This window comes from Patella vulgata, chromosome 2, assembly GCF_932274485.2.
Source record: "Patella vulgata chromosome 2, xgPatVulg1.2, whole genome shotgun sequence".
NCBI classification, from domain to species: domain Eukaryota; kingdom Metazoa; phylum Mollusca; class Gastropoda; family Patellidae; genus Patella; species Patella vulgata.
In genome coordinates, this window is record NC_065880.2 from 91,248,119 (window position 1) to 91,267,033 (window position 18,915).

The 18,915-nt window shown below is 36.8% G+C and overlaps 1 protein-coding gene across 1 annotated transcript in view; it reads right to left on the minus strand.

Annotated features, from left to right (window-relative positions):
• LOC126810128 (scavenger receptor cysteine-rich domain superfamily protein-like) overlaps positions 1-18,915 on the minus strand; it is a gene marked incomplete at its 3' end in the record, with an annotated part of 61,370 nt that overhangs the window by 4,230 nt on the left and 38,225 nt on the right. Inside the window, exons 8-9 of the mRNA XM_056098647.1 lie at positions 973-1,111; positions 356-525 (exon numbers count right to left, since the gene is read on the minus strand). Coding sequence (XP_055954622.1) covers positions 356-525; positions 973-1,111 — 309 coding nt within the window. The remainder of the gene's footprint in view (positions 1-355; positions 526-972; positions 1,112-18,915) is intronic.

The following is an 18,915-nucleotide window of genomic DNA, read 5'->3' on the forward strand; positions in this document are numbered from 1 at the left end:
CCCTTTAAAGGCCAGGTTAATAAACGACGAAAGCAGATCTAAAATATCAAAAATAATAAACTTAACCGCTTTGATGTATTTCAAAATGAAGTGTTGATTTAGACTGATTGGTTTGTATTATTGGCTATTATTAAATCTTATCGATCGCGTATACTTAAGAACAAGGTCATCGATATCATCCGTTTTGGAAATAATCTTACTTTGCCACAGTTTTGTAATTTCTTTAGTTTAAATTAAAGATATACAAACAGAGTGTTAAAATATTTTATAACTTACGAGCGTAGATGTCCTCTGAGAATGACTAGTGACATTTTAAAACCTAAATGTAATCCAATGATTTGTGTTATAGACTTACATTTACATACGACCGAGAAGTCCGGTGTGCAACCGCATTCTCCGAATCTAAATGCTGGATGTTTGCAAGCACTTAGAGATAACTCATTTCCTTTACAATTAATATTAGATACCAGAACAGGGCCTGACCCTTTACCAAAATCAACATTAATATCAGGATCACCACCATCACTGTTAAATAGAAAGATGATACACAAAGTAGAGATTCACAAATCAACATTATTATCAGGATCACCGACATAGCTATTAAATAGAAAGTTGATACAGACGGTAGAGATTATAAATTCAACATTAATATCAGGGTCGCTATATCAGGATTAACATCTTCATTGCTATTAAATAGAAAGATAATACACACATTGGCACGATGTATATCATTACAGTTTCGTTCCGAAAGATTCAGTAGACTGTCAACTGATGAACACGCAATCAATGCCCCACATTGGTTTAATCTACTGACTTTTCACCGATATAACAAACCAACACATAAAATCAATTGATCCTGATCAATGCCGAGAATATAATTAACGAATTGATTTGGGTGAATTTGACTAAAGACGTTGTGTTAAAATTATCGTTATCTGTTATACAGAATTGGAATACATTACGGATTCATACTTGTTAAATCCTAAATTACGGCACGCTACACGAGCTTCTTCTTGTCCAAAACCATCACGGCAAACTCCTTTAAATGAACCGTTGTGCCATACCATCACTCGTCCTTCCATAGCATTGGAGCCTCCTATCAATGTAACATCTGTTGACAAAATATAAGTTAATATGGTTATCAAGGACCGCCCGAGCTTAGAAAGGCTTTCTCCACCGACTGGCTAATGACGACGGGCAAAAGCCATACAGTGTGACATGTCAGGGAAATTGGTGCCTCTGCCTATTCTTATTTGAATTTCAATTGTCAAGGGCGTTCTTCATGCACGTCCCATGCGAACAACTAGATACTGCCCTGTCAGGTCGTCCATCAAGGTACTGCTGACATGGGGACAACTACGACGGTAAAATCTCTAGGAGCTTTCTCGGCCAACATCAAGAGAGAACCCGGAACCTCCAGGTTACCAAGCCAGCGTCTTACTCACCGAGTTATTTAATCATATATAATTATATTTATTATATATATATATATTTACTAAAGTGGGGCTCGATAACTGCGATTCTATTTGAGTGAGAAACTTAGTGGGTGCTTTCATTTCACCAATAAAATGGTGAAATTGGAACGTGTGTGTGTGTGTGTGGTGTGTGTGTGGGTGTGTCAGTGGGTGTTGATTAGGTGAATGCCTTGACGGACTCTTACGATGAACAGTAGATTGGTTGAAACACTGAAATAAGAAAAGTTTGATTCTATAGGATGCAGGGGTTACATAAAGATTTTGTTGGGGGGAGGGGGGTGTTAAGGAAAAGACTGATGCACATGTCCCTAATACGAGTGACGCAGTCAGGGACCAAGCACCACAGATGACAGTTTTCTAGGAGTTAATAGAAAAGCTGGGAATAGGGGGTGGGTGGAGCGGGGTGGTTCCAAATCCAGGGCGCAATCCACAAACACACCCCACAATGAATGTCAACAACATATTGGTTATAACACTGGGCTTCCCGGTAGAACACAGATCGTATTGCCTATATAGTTGTTCGCGAATCGTTTTATTCAAGTTGACATAGAGTTTATGTCATATAATAATGATGATTGTTATTGATTTTGTTAATAAATTTATGTGAACCTTAGGGGCAGTGGCTCTAACACTGGGCAACATGGGAAAAATTAAACCAATATCTGGCATTTGAGGTCATTGCTGGGAGCAAATTCTTGTGAACGAGAGAACCAGAAATGGGAGTCAATGGGACAGAATCTCGAAATCTGCCCCTGTCAATTCCGCCTGTTTTGCAAGAGTTGTCACAACATTTGTACAGTCTGACGCCCCACGACCCACGCACCAGTGGTACTGCGAACTGGGCATTTCACTATAAGCGTGAAGGTTTGGTGGCTGAATGGTTAGCGTGCGCGCGCTGTATCAGAAAATCTGTCATTAAGTCAACTGGCGTGGTTTCGAATCCCCGGTTGTACGTGACAAGAGTAGGGTCGCCTGTCCAACCTCGTGGGTTTTCGCCGGATCCTCCGGTTTCCTCCCACTGCTAAAGACCCCTACGCGCAAGCGAATTATTGAAATAAGATTAAACCATATGTTAGTCCCGAAATGACCTAGTTTGTGTCGAGTGGACGTTAAACCCCATTTCTCTCTCTCTATAAGCGTGAAAATGATAGTGCTAAGACCACAGGAGTGAAAAAATTATGTCATAATAGAATCTAGGGGCGCAGACCCGAAACAATTTCAGATATGTAACTGACCTTTTAATTTTTGGGGACTGGGCCTGAAAAATTTTAATCAATGTCATGACAAATGGGACCAAATTCTCCTTCACGAGGGGATAAGTTATGGAACAGAATCTTGAGCCCCGTCCGTCCATTTCGCCTGTGTTTTTTTTAGAGTAGAAATAACAATTCTACAGTCTGTCGCCCCACTCACTAGTGGTACTACTAACTGGGCGATTCAATGTAACTGTGAATATGATAGTGATGAGATTGTATAAGACAGAGGAGTTGAAGAATAATGACATAATAGATTATGTAACTGAACTTTTAATTTTTTGGGACTGGGCCTGAGCGGACTTTGTCTCAAGGGGGCGCTTACTTGGTCTCTAAATGCCATTTACTGGACTTTGGGGTCTAGGGAAAGGTTTTGCAGAATTCCGATGGTTAGGAAATACTTACAACATGAGTAAAATACGTTTTAATTTCTAATGGGATTAAATAAGCAACAAGAAAAAATTCTTAAGTTCAAAAGATCGCCTTTACATTTCATAATTTAAAGATTTTTTACGTATTTCTGAAACAAACTATGCTTCCGATAACTTCGTACCATTTGTTCGACTATTGTTATTGGTATGACAATCAATAATACAGGCTCTCTCAATTTCTAATACTAACATTTTTTATTTTTCAAACATGACAAGTTGACTAGGTTATTTTATACTATACCGTTGCAATTTAGGTGCACGGATTCACACAAAATTTTTCCCTTTATTTTGGCATTGTTTACCTCATTAATTCATTTAATCTGAGACAGACTGCAGTGAGCACTTATTTTGAGACCTACTATGTGACGTAAGAAATTTAGGTGTACGTATATTAAACATACATTATGCAAGAGCTAAATCTGCCTATTGCCTTTTACCCCAGAAATGTTATATAAACTATTAATTAGACATTTTTTTAACAAAACAAGAAAATAATCGACTCTCGATGGCATCGGATACTCGGGATATTAACTAGATTAAAAGGTTTCGCCATTTATAAATTTAATTTAAAAATGGAAAAGCGAGGCTAAGTCCCGATTATACCAGTGCCCTGGTTACCACTGTGAACACATCTTGTCATAACTACAAACACTGATAACTTGGCTGAAAATGAAGTAATTTGACTGAAATTTTCAATATTTTCTTTTTTTCATCATCTATTTTTGAATTATTATAGCAAGAATGACCAACCCTTTATTAAACTCACAAAAGAATAAGGGTAAAAAAAACCATTTCTTCAAACATGATAAGTTGACAAGGTTTTTTTATACTAAAGATTTTGGGTGAGTAGAGTGACGTATGCAATTTAGGTGCACGGATGCACGCAAATACATAAAATTTGTTACCTATATTTACATACAACTGAACTACTAGTTTGTTACCTATATTTACATACAACCGTGCACTACTACAGTTTGTTACCTATATTTACATACAACAGTATATTACTACAGTTTGTTACCTATATGAGAATATTTTTAGATGTTCTAGACAATGTGAGAAGAAGCTGTTTCGTACATAACGTGTAAGTTAATTGAAGCAATGCCTTGGATATGGATCACCGAAATGTGAATCATTATTATAAACTATACTTTAATATAATCTTACCATTACATATTACAGACGCGTCTCCAGTATGAGAACACCCGCCAACAGAATAACGACTATATCTACATTCAGTTAAATACTCTTCACGTCCAGTACAGTATACCCAGGCTACTATATTCCCACGTCCCTCTCCAAAGTAGGCTCTGTGTTTACTTATTGCTCCTGTCCTAAAAATATAAAAATATTATTATACGTTCAACTATTCAATGCAAACAAAACTACACTGAATTAATACATAACTATATATTCGTGTACTAATTCGCACAAATACAATAACATTTATTACAGCCAAATATGGCAATATTTTAATTCAAGTACAGCACCAGATACTCTATTAAGATTGTTTTATTGTATAAAGTGTATATATTATTCCGCGTCGTATATTTACCCACTATATCCTAGTTGTCTACAAACAACAGATGCTCCTTTATCGTCCCAGAATCCGTCACAAACTGTTTTCCATTCTCTTCTATCAAACACCTCAACTCTTCCTTCATGTGATCCTGATCCATTTACTAGTCGCAACGTAACAACTGAAATAACCGGTTGACTGACTGTCAGAGAACATATTGCCAAAATCTAACTAAAAATATCGACGGAGGGCTAAGGAAAACACAAATGGGTTATTCCAATATTAATTCTTACTTGAACATGATTTTTTTCAAAACTTTTCTACGGTAACTTTATAATTTCCCTTTGTAAATAAGTCTGAAAGTCAATATCGTCTATTATACGGATACATAACTCGACACAAACTAGGAATACCCTACACATAACCCAGGTGTGTAACTACTGACTGATTAATGTACAATGTATCATGTATGTTATTTGATCTCTCCGTTTTTTCATCTTATCCAAACAGATTCGTTAAGATTGAAATCCGGACTTCATATAGGCCACGTTACTAAATGACGAAGGACGATCATAGATATCAAAAATTATAAACTAAAACCCCTTTCGTGTATGTTAAAATGCAGGGGCTATTAACAAATTGTCTCGATCGTTTAATTATTTTTTCTGAACAAGGTCATCGACTTCATGTGTATGTAGTGATCAATCTAACTTTACCACGAGTCTTGTAATATCTTTAGTTTAAATTAAAGGACCGATATACAAACATATTGTTAATATATGTCCTGTAAGAATGACTGGTTACTGTTTCTATAGACTTACATTTACAAACGACCGAGGCATCAGGTGCACCACTGCATTCTCCGATTCTAAAATCTGGATGTTTGCAGTTGGATAAAGATGACTCATTTCCTTTACAATTAATATTCGACACCAGAATGGGACCTGACCCTTTACCAAAATCAACATTAATATCAGGATCAACGCCTTCATTGCTAAATAGAAAGATTATAAACAAAATGTTGATTATAATATTAACATTAAACATACATTATGCAAGAGCTAAATTTGTCTATTGCAGGTCTTTCTTTAGGCCTGAAATGCTATCTCAATTATTAATTAGACATTAATTAACCTATCTAAACCATAATCAACTCTAGATTTACTGCATTACTTTCCTTTACGATTTAACAATTAAATGGATAATCGAGACTATGCTGCTTGTACTGACTGTAATAATGATGATCGAGGCTAGGCGGAAATTTCAAGGGCTTAGTTCTCGGTGCATAGTGGATCAATTTAAATGAAATTTTCAGCAAATTGCCTTTATATTATCTAGTTTTTAACTATTATAGTGATAACTGTCAACTCGTTATCGAATCTCCCATAATGTATCTTTAATATCAGGAAAGATTATATAGAAGGATAATACATACAATGGATTGAGTAGAAATGTTTTTATCTGTCGACTGTTGAACACGAAATCAGTTATATCCCACATTGGTTTTATCTACTGGTTTTTGACCGATATAACAAACCAACATATAAAAAAATCAGTTATGATCATCAAAGTTCAAAATATATGTAAGTAACGAATTGAATGGGGTGAATTTAATTAAAAGATGTAGTGGTAAAATTATCGTTATCTTTTATATAGAATTGGAAGACATTGGAGATTCATACTTGTTAAATCCTAATTGACGACACACTACATGAGCTTCTTTCTGTCCAAAACCATCAGGACAAACTCTTCCAAATGAGCCGTTGTGCCATACCATCACTCGTCCTTCCACAGAATTGGATCCTCCTACCAAAGTTACAACTGCGGACAAAATATAATTAAATGGCTATCAAGAATCACCCGTGCTTAGAAATAAAATAGGGTTTAACGCTGCACGCCGTACAATGCGGCATACGGGAAATTTTTCCCGGACCCTGGTGCTACTGCCTATACTCTTACTTTGAATTCCAACCGTTAAGGTTTAGTTTACATGCACGATTATATACTGTCCTTGCCAGACTCTCCATATGGCGACTGAATCCATTCATGTGATTTGATGTTTGTTGTTTATTGCTTGCAATGTCCGAGTAGTTTTTGTCGGGACTGTAGGTTTGTGTTTCGGTTGTGTTTGGTTTGTGTGCAGAGCTCCCTCTTCTAATTGAGGTAGAATGTTTAAACATGGTGTATATAATTATGAAGTGAATGCCTTGATGTAGACCAAAGATGATCGATCACACTCTGCTTAGGTCAAGCGATATGATTGATTGGTGCTTTGGGAGACGATAACTTTAATTCTAATTAAGTGAGAATGATAAAAATTTGGTCTATAGATTTATTAAATCAATACGTTGAATAAGTTCGAACATGAACATGTTCTGTTCAGCTTAATTGGAGCAATAGGCAATTTGAATTTAGATAATAATAATAATAATATGATTCATTCTTATATAGCGCATTCTAAAACATAACAATTTACACAGTAAAAAGCATGGCACATTTTCAACGCGCTTTACAAAAAAAAAAATATATATATATATTTAAAATAAGATCTTTACAGATAATAAAACTACATAAGAGGAAAACTTCAGTAAAATTGCAATAAGCTACGCGCTTTACCAAATATAAAAATTAAAAGAAGATTGTTACAGATAATAAAACTACATAAGAGGAAATTTAAGTAAAACTGTAATAAGATATGTAAAAGAGTAACTATAAGATAAAAACTTCAATAAAATTACAATAAGCTACGCGCGTTAATATCCGAAATGGCGTTGGAAAAGAAGAGTTTTGATTAGTTTTTTGAAAGTTTCAATGTTCATCACGGCTCTAATTTCGCATGGCAGTCTATTCCATAATATAGGGGCATATCGTGAAAAGATTCGGTCACCGTAAAATTTATTGTTCGCTCGACCTTTGGGGTAGGCAAGTGATGGTGCTTGGGTAAAACGGGTGACTTTTTGTGGGCGCCTGATGTCGACGAGTTTGCAGAGATATGACGGTGCCATATCGTTCACAATCTTAAATATAGTCAGTAACACTTTGAACTCAATACTTCCAACTACTGAGAGCCAATGTAATCTGAACAAAACGGGTGAGATAGACTCGCGTTTTCTGGTTCTAGTAACCAATCTCGCAGCAGAATTTTGTAGACTTCGCAACTTTTTCAACTGAGTTTTGCCAAGGTTATGATACAAACTGTTACAGTAGTCCAATCTCGATGTTACTAGGGCATGTACTAACTTTTCTGTTGTCTCTTGACTTAACAAACGACTAATGCGACCGATCTTGAATAGTGCAAAAGACACACTCTGACAAGTTTGCTTTATGAAACTTTCTAGTGAACAGTCGGAATCGAAAACTACACCAAGATTACGAACACTGTTAGAATAGGCTCGTTACCAACTCGAACAGACTGACTGGGAACGGAGTCACCAAAACGTGACTGGAAATGAATTACTTCGGTTTTGGAGTCATTCAAAACAAGTTTGTTGTCAAACATCCAGGCTCTGATTTCATTAATGCAAGTCTCTAACGATTGAACTGAAACTTACGGATCTTTACATACTAAATAGAGCTGACTGTCATCTGCATAGATCATGGCATTTAGATTGTGCTTGGTGATGATCTCTTCAATGGGAGGGGTATACAACGTAAACAAGGCCGGGCCCAAAACGGTACCCTGGGGAACACCACGTATCAATACTTCTTTCGAAGAAAAATTATCATCATTAACGACAACAGATTGGGTCCTACCACTCAGGTATGACGTAAACCAGTTCAAAACTGTCCCAGACAGGCCGAAGCGGTTCGTCAGTCTACTCAACAATGTATCATGATCTAGGGTGTCGAATGCAGCACTCAAATCGAGTAGAGAGAGCAATACATGACTTCTAGAATCAAGAGCAGTGGTAATATCATTGTTCATATGAAGAAGAACTGTTTCGCAGCTATGATTGGGCCGGTAGGCAGATTGTCTATCGGTGTATAATGAGTTATCAGATAGATATTTATGTAAACGTTTCATCACAACTTTTTCAAGTATTTTGAACATGAACGGTCGGTAGGTTGGAAACGGGTCGAAAGTTTTTCAAGATTGGTTCAAGTCCAGGTTTCTTCAATAGAGGACGGACCAGGGTGGTCTTAAAGGAGTTGGGTACTGACCCAGTTTTAAGTGATTCATTTATGAGAGCAGTAATGTAGGGGGCAATGCAGTCCACATGTTTCTTTACTAGTTGTGTAGGAGCCGGGTCAAGTCCACAAGACTTGTTTGGGGCGTTCATGATCAACTTCTTTACCTCGTCTACAGAAACTGATTCAAAAGTGTCAAGTGTGGATGTACAAGTCTTCTCTTGCTGGACAGGCACAGAGGAAGTGAACTTTTCGCATAACTTATCTACCTTTTCTATGAAAAATGTGGACAGCATGTCAGCTGCGGCTTGCTTTGAAGTTGCCGATTCAGGGATGACATCATTCACAGCAGTTTTCTGACCAATCATATCATCAACAATCTTGAAAAGACCCTTTGAGTCAGCATTTTCAATCTGATCTTTGTGGTGTTCAACTTTAGTGTTTTCAACAAGTTCACTGTATTTCTTCTTCTCGGAGTTAAGAATGTCTTGGTCAATCTCAAGACGGTCACTTGAAATAAATTGTCTTTCAGCTTTTCTGAAAGCTTTCCGAGCTTCCGAAATATTGTCATTGAAGATATAGAGCTCGATATCTTCGATTATATTTGAGTGAACGGGGTGAAACTGTTAAGTGTAAGCAGAGCAATAAGCAACTTGAATTACTGCAAGACTTTGGTGCTCGACAACTTCGATTCTATTTGTGTTAGAGGTGTGAAACTTGGTGGATACTTTCTATTCACCAATAGTCTTTTTCTAATGGGGCTAAGTAAAGACTTCTGTCTGATAATAACAATAATAATAATAATAAGAAGAAGAAGGAAATCGTCTTATATCGCGCTCAGTTATGTCCGCTGGTCATTTCTAAGCGCTTCACAGTGAGTTCAACTACTGTTCTTTCACAAATATTTGCTAAACAGATGCGTCTTTATAATCCGTGAATGGCATTTGGCGATTGAACATAATATAACACAACACAGTTCTATGGATAACAATCTCTATATTATATACACACGACGTTTCGACAAGAATTCACTGGTCGTTATCAAGCATACAAATTACAAATGAGAAAACAAATTGTGACAGTGTTATAAATAGGTACATTGAACAATAATAAGAGAAACCAGAAGTTAAAAATTGACTTAAAACTTGAAAATAGAGATGTCGTGTGCATCTGTCGGGAAGCTCATTCCATAAATATGCACCACGAACTGGTAAAGGGTATTTTCCATACAATTTATTATAACTGGGAAACGAAATCAGTGCAGTGACAGAAAACATGGCTTTATGGATAGTTGTCAGAATTTTATAGTCAATTCTGTCTTCAACAACCAATAGAGTTGTATAAGTTTATTGGTGATGTGATCTGATTTTTTAGATCGAGTGACTAAACGAGCTGCATTATTTTTAGAAACCTCGTGATGTTTTAAACAATATGTTGGTGCTCCTGCTAGCAGTCCGGTTGCAAAATCAAGTTGAGATAGCACTAGCGATGACACTACTTTTGCGGAAATGTTGTCACTAAACCTTTCTTATTATCTGGTTGATTTGCGGAGAGGATGACATTATTTCATCCATCATATATCCCAGATTTTTAGTTTCCTTTGTTAGATAGATGGTGTAGTTTCCGACTTTTAAACCAGGAATTTCTCTAATGTGTTTTTTTTTATCTGAGATTTAGGATACATAAACAAAAATTCAGTTTTTTCATCATTTACTTTAAGTTTGTTGACAGACATCCATAGGCGAATATCAGTCAAACATGTTTCTATTTTATGTATTGATTCTCGCAATGATCCAGGGTTAGAAATACCAAACGAACAATACAACTGAGTGTCAACAGCATTGAACATTTTGTCTTCGGTTAAGAGGTCCAAGTTGAAGCAGTTATAGCAAAAATAATAAGGACCCAGAGCTGATCCTTGGGGAACTCCAATGGACAACGAGACTGGGTCTGAGAGCGTTCCCCTATTATTATTTGCTGACTCCTGTTTTGAAGGTAAGATTGAAGCCAAATAGCACATTTCCTGTGATATCGACCAGATTTTCTAGTCTGCTAAAAAGTATTTAGTGGCCGATAGTGTCGAACGCTGCACCTAAAGTGAGTTTCTAAGATAGAGGGATGGGTTGGGGGAGTAGAAGAAACAACTAATTTGGGACGTCTACTTTAATGGCGCGAGTCTTGTTAGGACAGTCTGTAGTCTTCGGATGGGCGGGATGACAAAAAAACTGTGGATGACACGAAAAACCCGTGGAATGCAGTAGCAGTATGCTAAACGAAGCAAGCGTAGTAATTGTGCCGAAACATTGCCCACATTGCACGTCTCATCCCTTTTAACACTCCCACCTCACCCGTCTATCTTAGAAACTCACCTAAATCCTCTTCCAAGGCAATCAACACTGGAAATAAGTTCATCTGGCAACAATAACATTAATCCTTAATATGTAAACATCGCTGACAAGCAATCGTATACCCGTAGTGCTGTTCACTGAGCTAGTGAAAATTCAGCTAAGGCACAATCTACCATTTTATTCCTTAATTGGGTGCATTTCAAATCCACGTCCTTACAATATCATACATATACCTGTCGTAATGCCTGTTTAAGCATATACATGACATAAACAATGACTTCACTGCAATGTTTTTGGTAACCCAGGCTAACAAATTGTATAATTTCCACGGTATTCTATACTAATTCCCCTTTTCACAAGAGTAGTTCCTTCTTCTGGCGCTAACGTCAGAAATAGTAAAGAACCTACGCGCAATAAAGCATATTATCTTTATTTGAAACACAATTCCTGCATGTCCCTTCCATGCTTCTGTAGGCTACAATCGAAATATTAATTCGTTCAAACGAGATAATTAATTCGTTCAAACGAGATAATTAATTCGTCCAAACGAGATAATTAATTCGTTCAAACGAGATACTAATTCGTTCGAACGAGATACTAATTCGTTCGAACGAGATACTAATTCGTTCAAACGAGATACTAATTCGTTCAAACGAGATACTAATTCGTTCAAACGAGATAATTAATTCGTTGAAACGAGATTAATTCGTTGAAACGAGATAATTAATTCGTTCAAACGAGATACTAATTCGTTCAAACGAGATAATTAATTCGTTCAAACGAGATACTTATTCGTTCAAACGAGATACTAATTCGTTCAAACGAATTACTAATTCGTTCAAACGAGATAATTAATTCGTTCAAAAGAGATACTAATTCGTTCAAACGAGATACTAACTCGTTCAAACGGATTAATATTTTTTTTTGTTTGGCACTAATGGGCCTTCGTACCATACAATGCGCCATACGGGAAATTTTGCCCGGATCCTGGCGCCACTGCCAACTCTTACTTTGAATTCCAACCGTTAAGGTTTATTTTACATGCACGATTAGATACTGTCCTTGCCAGACTCTCCGTCCTGTGTCACTGACCACGGGGGCCACGTCGGAAAATCCGTAGGATCTGTCTCATCTAGAATGGTTTCCTATCGTTGTATTTTAATGGTTTGACAATCTATTAAGCAATACATATTATGGGCACTGAATGCTTGCATGTCCGTGTAGTTTGTGTCGTGACGGCAGGTTTGTGTTTTCGGTTTTGTTTGGTTTGTGTACAGAGCCAGCCTTCCTCCCCCTTCTAATTGAGGTAGACTGTTTAAACATGGTGTAGATATTTATGAAGTGAATGCCTTGATGTAGATCAAAAATCACACTCTGCTTAGGTCAATTAGTATGATTGATTGATGCTTTGGGAAATGATAACTTTAATTCTAATTAAGTGAGAATGATAAAACTCGGGTCTATAGATTTATTACATCAATACGTTGACTAAGTTCGATCATGGGCATGTTCTGTTCAGCTTAATTGGAGCAATAGGCAATTTGACTGTAGAGCTCGATAACTTCCGTTATGTTTGAGTGAGAGAGGTGAAAGTGTTCACTGTAAGTTAGATGTGTGAAACTTGGTGGACACTTTCTATTCACCAATAAACATATTCTACTGAGGTTAAATATAGACTTCAGTCTGATTGGTCGAGTCGTTGGAACACACTTTAAACTTGATGTATGTGTTTAATTATGTGAATGACTTTACGGAGTCTGACGATGACCATTTTCCACTAAGGTTAAAGATGCATTCTGTAAGAGCTTAATCAGCCTATTACAGTCAGGTCTTTCTTTTGGTTTTAAATATCATATTAATTATTATGTAGACATGAATTAGCTTAACAGGCCTATAATCAACTCTGTAGACCATCAGATGGCTGAGATTTAAATGGAATTAAACATCGAGACTAAGTCATACTTGCTCAGAATTAAGTAATTTGAATGACATTTTCAATATATTCATTTTTCATTATTTATTTTTAAACTATTATAGCAGGAACGTCCAGCTCTTTATATAAATCTTACATAATGCATCTTTAAGCACAGATAAGCAATTAGATTGGTTTAGACTGAAACTCAGATTATAGTTTCATTACATCAATACCTTGACTGCTTAGACTAAGTGGTGATATGTGATTGGCTGGTCAAATTTATGGAATTTAAAAACGTTCCTATTGGGGTTGACGTTTATTAGGTGAATGTCTTGACGTGGTGTTTGTGTTATTAACATACCTTGACGGAGTCCGATGATGACCATTTGCCACTAAAGTTAACTAAATATAAGCAATTCGATAGGTTCAGACTTTGAAACAAGGAAACATCGATTCTGAAAGAGTGAGAGGGCTGTACCTCGGCTATACATTAACACCTTGACTAAGTTCGGTGAGAATTTTCTACTTAGGCTAAGTAGGATAATGTAAGCGATTGGATTGGTCAAGAATTTAGAACATAACCACCCTACTATTAATCGAGGTAGAATGTTCAGACTTGGTGTAAAATGTTCAAACTTGGTGTAGAATTTCAAACTAGAATGTTCAAACTTGGTGTAGATATCCATTAGGTGATTGTCTTGACTAAATTCAATGATACCCATTATGTATATATAATCCTAACTTATAATTAAGTTTGGTATTCAACGTGGCTTGGGGATGTGGCTCATGAAACAATTACCGGTAGTATACCTATAAAGTATGGTAAGCACTTAATTCCCTAAAACGAAATGGGTTTTAACTTCTTACTGTTATGCTTCGACTGGGCTAATGGAGACGGGCACACGCCATACAGTATGCTATCAGTGAATTTTGCCCGGACAGCGGCACTCTGGCCTACTCTTATATCGAATTCCAACTGCCAACTGATCTTTTACGTGCACGCCAATGTGTACACAGGACCTCGATTTAGTGTATCATTCGAACCGATTGAACAAGCTGCAGTTTGTTACCTATATTTATACAAAACAGTACTACTACAGTTCGTTACATATATTTACATACAACAGTAGTTCTACAGTTTGTTACCTATATTTACATACAACAGTACCACTGCAGTTTTTTACCTGAAGGGGGTTGGGTGGCCGAATGGTTAGCACGTGCGTGCTGTATCATAAAGCCTGTCATTGAGTCAACTGGCGTGGTTTCGAATCCCCGGTTGTACATGGCAAGGAGTAGGGTCGCCTGTCCAACCTCGTGGGTTTTCTCCGGGTCCTCCGGTTTCCTCCTACTGCTAAAGACCCCTACGCGCAAGCGAATTATTGAAATAAAATTAAACCATATGTTAGTCCCGAAATGACCTAGTTTGTGTCATGAGGACGTTAAACCCCATTTCTCTCTCTCTTTTTGTTACCTGAATTTGCATACAACAGTACTACTACAGTTTGTTACCTATATAAGATATTCTAGACAATGTGAGAAGAAGCTATTTCGTACATAACGTGTAAATTAATTGAAGCAATGCCTTGGATATGGATCACCGAAATGTGAATCATTATTATAAACTATATTCATATCTCCACAATACTTTAATATAATCTTATCTTTACAAATTACAGACGAGTCTCTATAATGACCACACCTAACAGAACTATATTTACAGTCAGTTAAATACTCTTCACGTCCATTAGACTTTGGAGCTCGACAACTTCGATTCTCTTTGTGTTAGATGTGTGAAACTAGGTGGACACTTTCTATTCACCAATAAAAATATTCTACTGAGGTTAAATATAGACTTCAGTCTGATTGGTCGAGTCGTTGGAACAAACTTTAAACTTGATGTATGTGTTTAATTATGTGAATGACTTTACGGAGTCTGACGATGACCATTTTCCACTAAGGTTAAAGATGCATTCTGTAAGAGCTAAATCAGCCTATTACAGTCAGGTCTTTCTTTTGGTTTTAAATATCATATTAATTGTTATGTAGACATGGATTAGCTTAACAGGCCTATAATCAACTCTGTAGACCATCAGATGGCTGAGATTTATATGGAACTAGCAGGATACCCGGCTTCGCTCGGGAGTCATAACTCCAAAGCCGGAAGTGGTAGACTAACGCCACCTGGCCTATGTTACTCCCCGGTCCGAGCTACCCCTATACCCCAAATTTCAGACTCGGGGCAGACCTAGTGTAGCCGCCAACCCCGAACAGACCGGCTTCGCTCGGGGGTCATAACTCCGAAACCGGAAGTGGTAGACTAACGCCACCTGGCCTATGTTTCTCCCCGGTCCGAGCTACCCCTATACCCCAAATTTCAGACTCGGGGCAGACCTAGTTTAGCCGCCAACCCCGAACAGACAGACTTCGCTCGGGGGTCATAACTCCGAAACCGGAAGTGGTAGACTAACACCACCTGGCCTATGTTACTCCCCGGTCCGAGCTATCCCTATACCCCAAATTTCAGACTCGGGGCAGACCTAGTGTAGCCGCCAACCCCGAACAGACAGGCAGACAGACAAACGACAGTCACAAATATATATATAGATTAAACATCGAGACTAAGTCATATTTGCTCAGAATTAAGTAATTTGAATGACATTTTCAATATATTCATTTTTCATTATTTATTTTTGAACTATTATAGCAATAACGTCCAGCTCTTTATCTAAATCTTACATAATGCATCTTTAAGCACAGATAAGCAATTGTATTGCTTGAGACTGAAACTCAGATTATAGTTTCATTTCATCAATACCTTGACTGGTTAGGCAAAGTGGCGATATGTGATTGGCTGGTCAAATTTAGGATAATGTAAGCGATTGGATTGGTCAAGAATTTAGAACATAAGAACCCGGCTATTAATCGAGGTAAAATGTTCAGACTTGGTGTAGAATGTTCAGACTTGGTGTAGAATGTTCAAACAAACTTGGTGTCGAATGTTCAAACTTGGTGTAGATATCCATTAGGTGATTGTCTTCACTAAATTCAATGGTACCCATTATATATATATAATCCTAACTTATAATTAATTTATGCTTCGACTGGGCTAATGGAGACGGGCGCACGCCATACAGTATGCTATGAGTGAATTTTGCCCGGACAGCGGCACTCTGGCCTACTCTTATATCGAATTCCAACTGCCAACTGATCTTTTACGTGCACGCCAATGTGTACACGGGACGTCGATTTAGTGTATCATTCGAACCGAATAAACAAGCTGTCCTTTTCAGGTCCCCCGTCCTACACCACTGACAAGGAGAAACCACGCGGAAAATCGCGATGAACTATTTCCCAGAAACCGCCCTGAATACGTAAAACTGAGTAGTCGTTGAAATATTTATTAGCCAGTCACATAGCTATTCAATTGATGAGATCGGTACCCAATATGCGGAGATTAGTATAGATATCTTAAACTATTTACATACAACAGTATACTACTACAGTTTGTTACCTATATTTACATACAACAGTATACTACTACAGTTTGTTACCTATATTTACATACACCAGTATACTACTACAGTCTGTTACCTATATTTACATACAACAATATACTACTACAGTTTGTTACCTATATAAGAAGTTTGCGCAGATATTCTAGAAAATGTGAGAAGAAGCTATTTCGTACATAACGTGTAAATTAATTGAAGCAATGCCTTGGATATGGATCACCGAAATGTGAATCATTATTATAAACTATACTTTAATATAATCTTACCATTACAAATTACAGACGCGTCTCTATTATGATAACACCGGTCAACAGAATAATATCTACAGTCAGTTATATACTCTTCACGTCCAGTACAGTCTACCCGGGTTACTATATTCCCACGTCCCTCTCCAAAGTAGGCGCGGCGTTTACTTATTGCTCCTGTCCTAAAAATATAAAAATATTATTATACGTTCAACTATTCAATTCAAACAAAACTACACTGAATTAATACATAACTATATATTCGTGTACTAATTCGCACAAATACAATAACATTTATTACAGCCAAATATGGCAATATTTTAATTCAAGTACAGCACCAGTTACTGTATTAAGATTGTTTTATTGTATAAAGTGTATATATTATTCCGCGTCGTATATTTACCCATTATATCCTAGTTGTCTACAAACAACAGATGCTTCTTTATCGTCCCACCCCTGGTCACAAACTGTTTTCCATTCTCTTCTATCAAACACCTCAACTCTTCCTTCATGTGATACTGATCCATTTACTAGTCGCACTGGAACAACTGAAATAACCGGTTGACTGACTGTCAGAGAACATATTGCCAAAATCTAACTAAAAATATCGACGGAGGGCTAAGGAAAACACAAATGGTTTATTCCAATATTAATTCTTACTTGAACATGATTTTTTTCAAAACTTTTCTACGGTAACTTTATAATTTCCCTTTGTAAATAAGTCTGAAAGTCAATATCGTCTATTATACGGATACATAACTCGACACAAACACGGAATACCCTACACATAACCCAGGTGTGTAACTACTGACTGATTAATGTACAATGTATCATGTATGTTATTTGATATCTCCGTTTTTTCATCTTATCCAAACAGATTCGTTAAGATTGAAATCCGGACTTCATATAGGCCAGGTTACTAGATGACGAAGGACGATCATAGATATCAAAAATTATAAACTAAAACCCCTTTCGTGTATGTTAAAATGCAGGGGCTATTAACAAATTGTCTCGATCGTTTAATTATTTTTTTCTGAACAAGGTCATCGACTTCATGTGTATGTAGTGATCAATCTAATTTTACCACGAGTCTTGTAATATCTTTAGTTTAAATTAAAGAACCGATATACAAACATATTGTTAATATATGTCCTGTAAGAATGACTGGTTACTGTTTCTATAGACTTACATTTACAAACGACCGAGGCATCAGGTGCACCACTGCATTCTCCGATTCTAAAATCTGGATGTTTGCAGTTGGATAAAGATGACTCATTTCCTTTACAATTAATATTAGACACCAGAATGGGACCTGACCCTTTACCAAAATCAACATTAATATCAGGATCAACGCCTTCATTGCTAAATAGAAAGATTATAAACAAAATGTTGATTATAATATTAACATTAAACATACATTATGCAAGAGCTAAATTTGTCTATTGCAGGTCTTTCTTTAGGCCTGAAATGCTATCTCAATTATTAATTAGACATTAATTGTGATAACTGTCAACTCGTTATCGAATCTCCCATAATGTATCTTTAATATCAGGAAAGATTATATAGAAGGATAATACATACAATGGATTGAGTAGAAATGTTTTTATCTGTCGACTGTTGAACACGAAATCAGTTATATCCCACATTGGTTTTATCTACTGGTTTTTGACCGATATAACAAACCAACATATAAAAAAATCAGTTATGATCATCAAAGTTCAAAATATATGTAAGTAACGAATTGAATGGGGTGAATTTAATTAAAAGATGTAGTGGTAAAATTATCGTTATCTTTTATATAGAATTGGAAGACATTGGAGATTCATACTTGTTAAATCCTAATTGACGACACACTACATGAGCTTCTTTCTGTCCAAAACCATCAGGACAAACTCTTCCAAATGAGCCGTTGTGCCATACCATCACTCGTCCTTCCATAGAATTGGATCCTCCTACCAAAGTTACAACTGCGGACAAAATATAATTAAATGGCTATCAAGAATCACCCGTGCTTAGAAATAAAATAGGGTTTAACGCTGCACGCCGTACAATGCGGCATACGGGAAATTTTTCCCGGACCCTGGTGCTA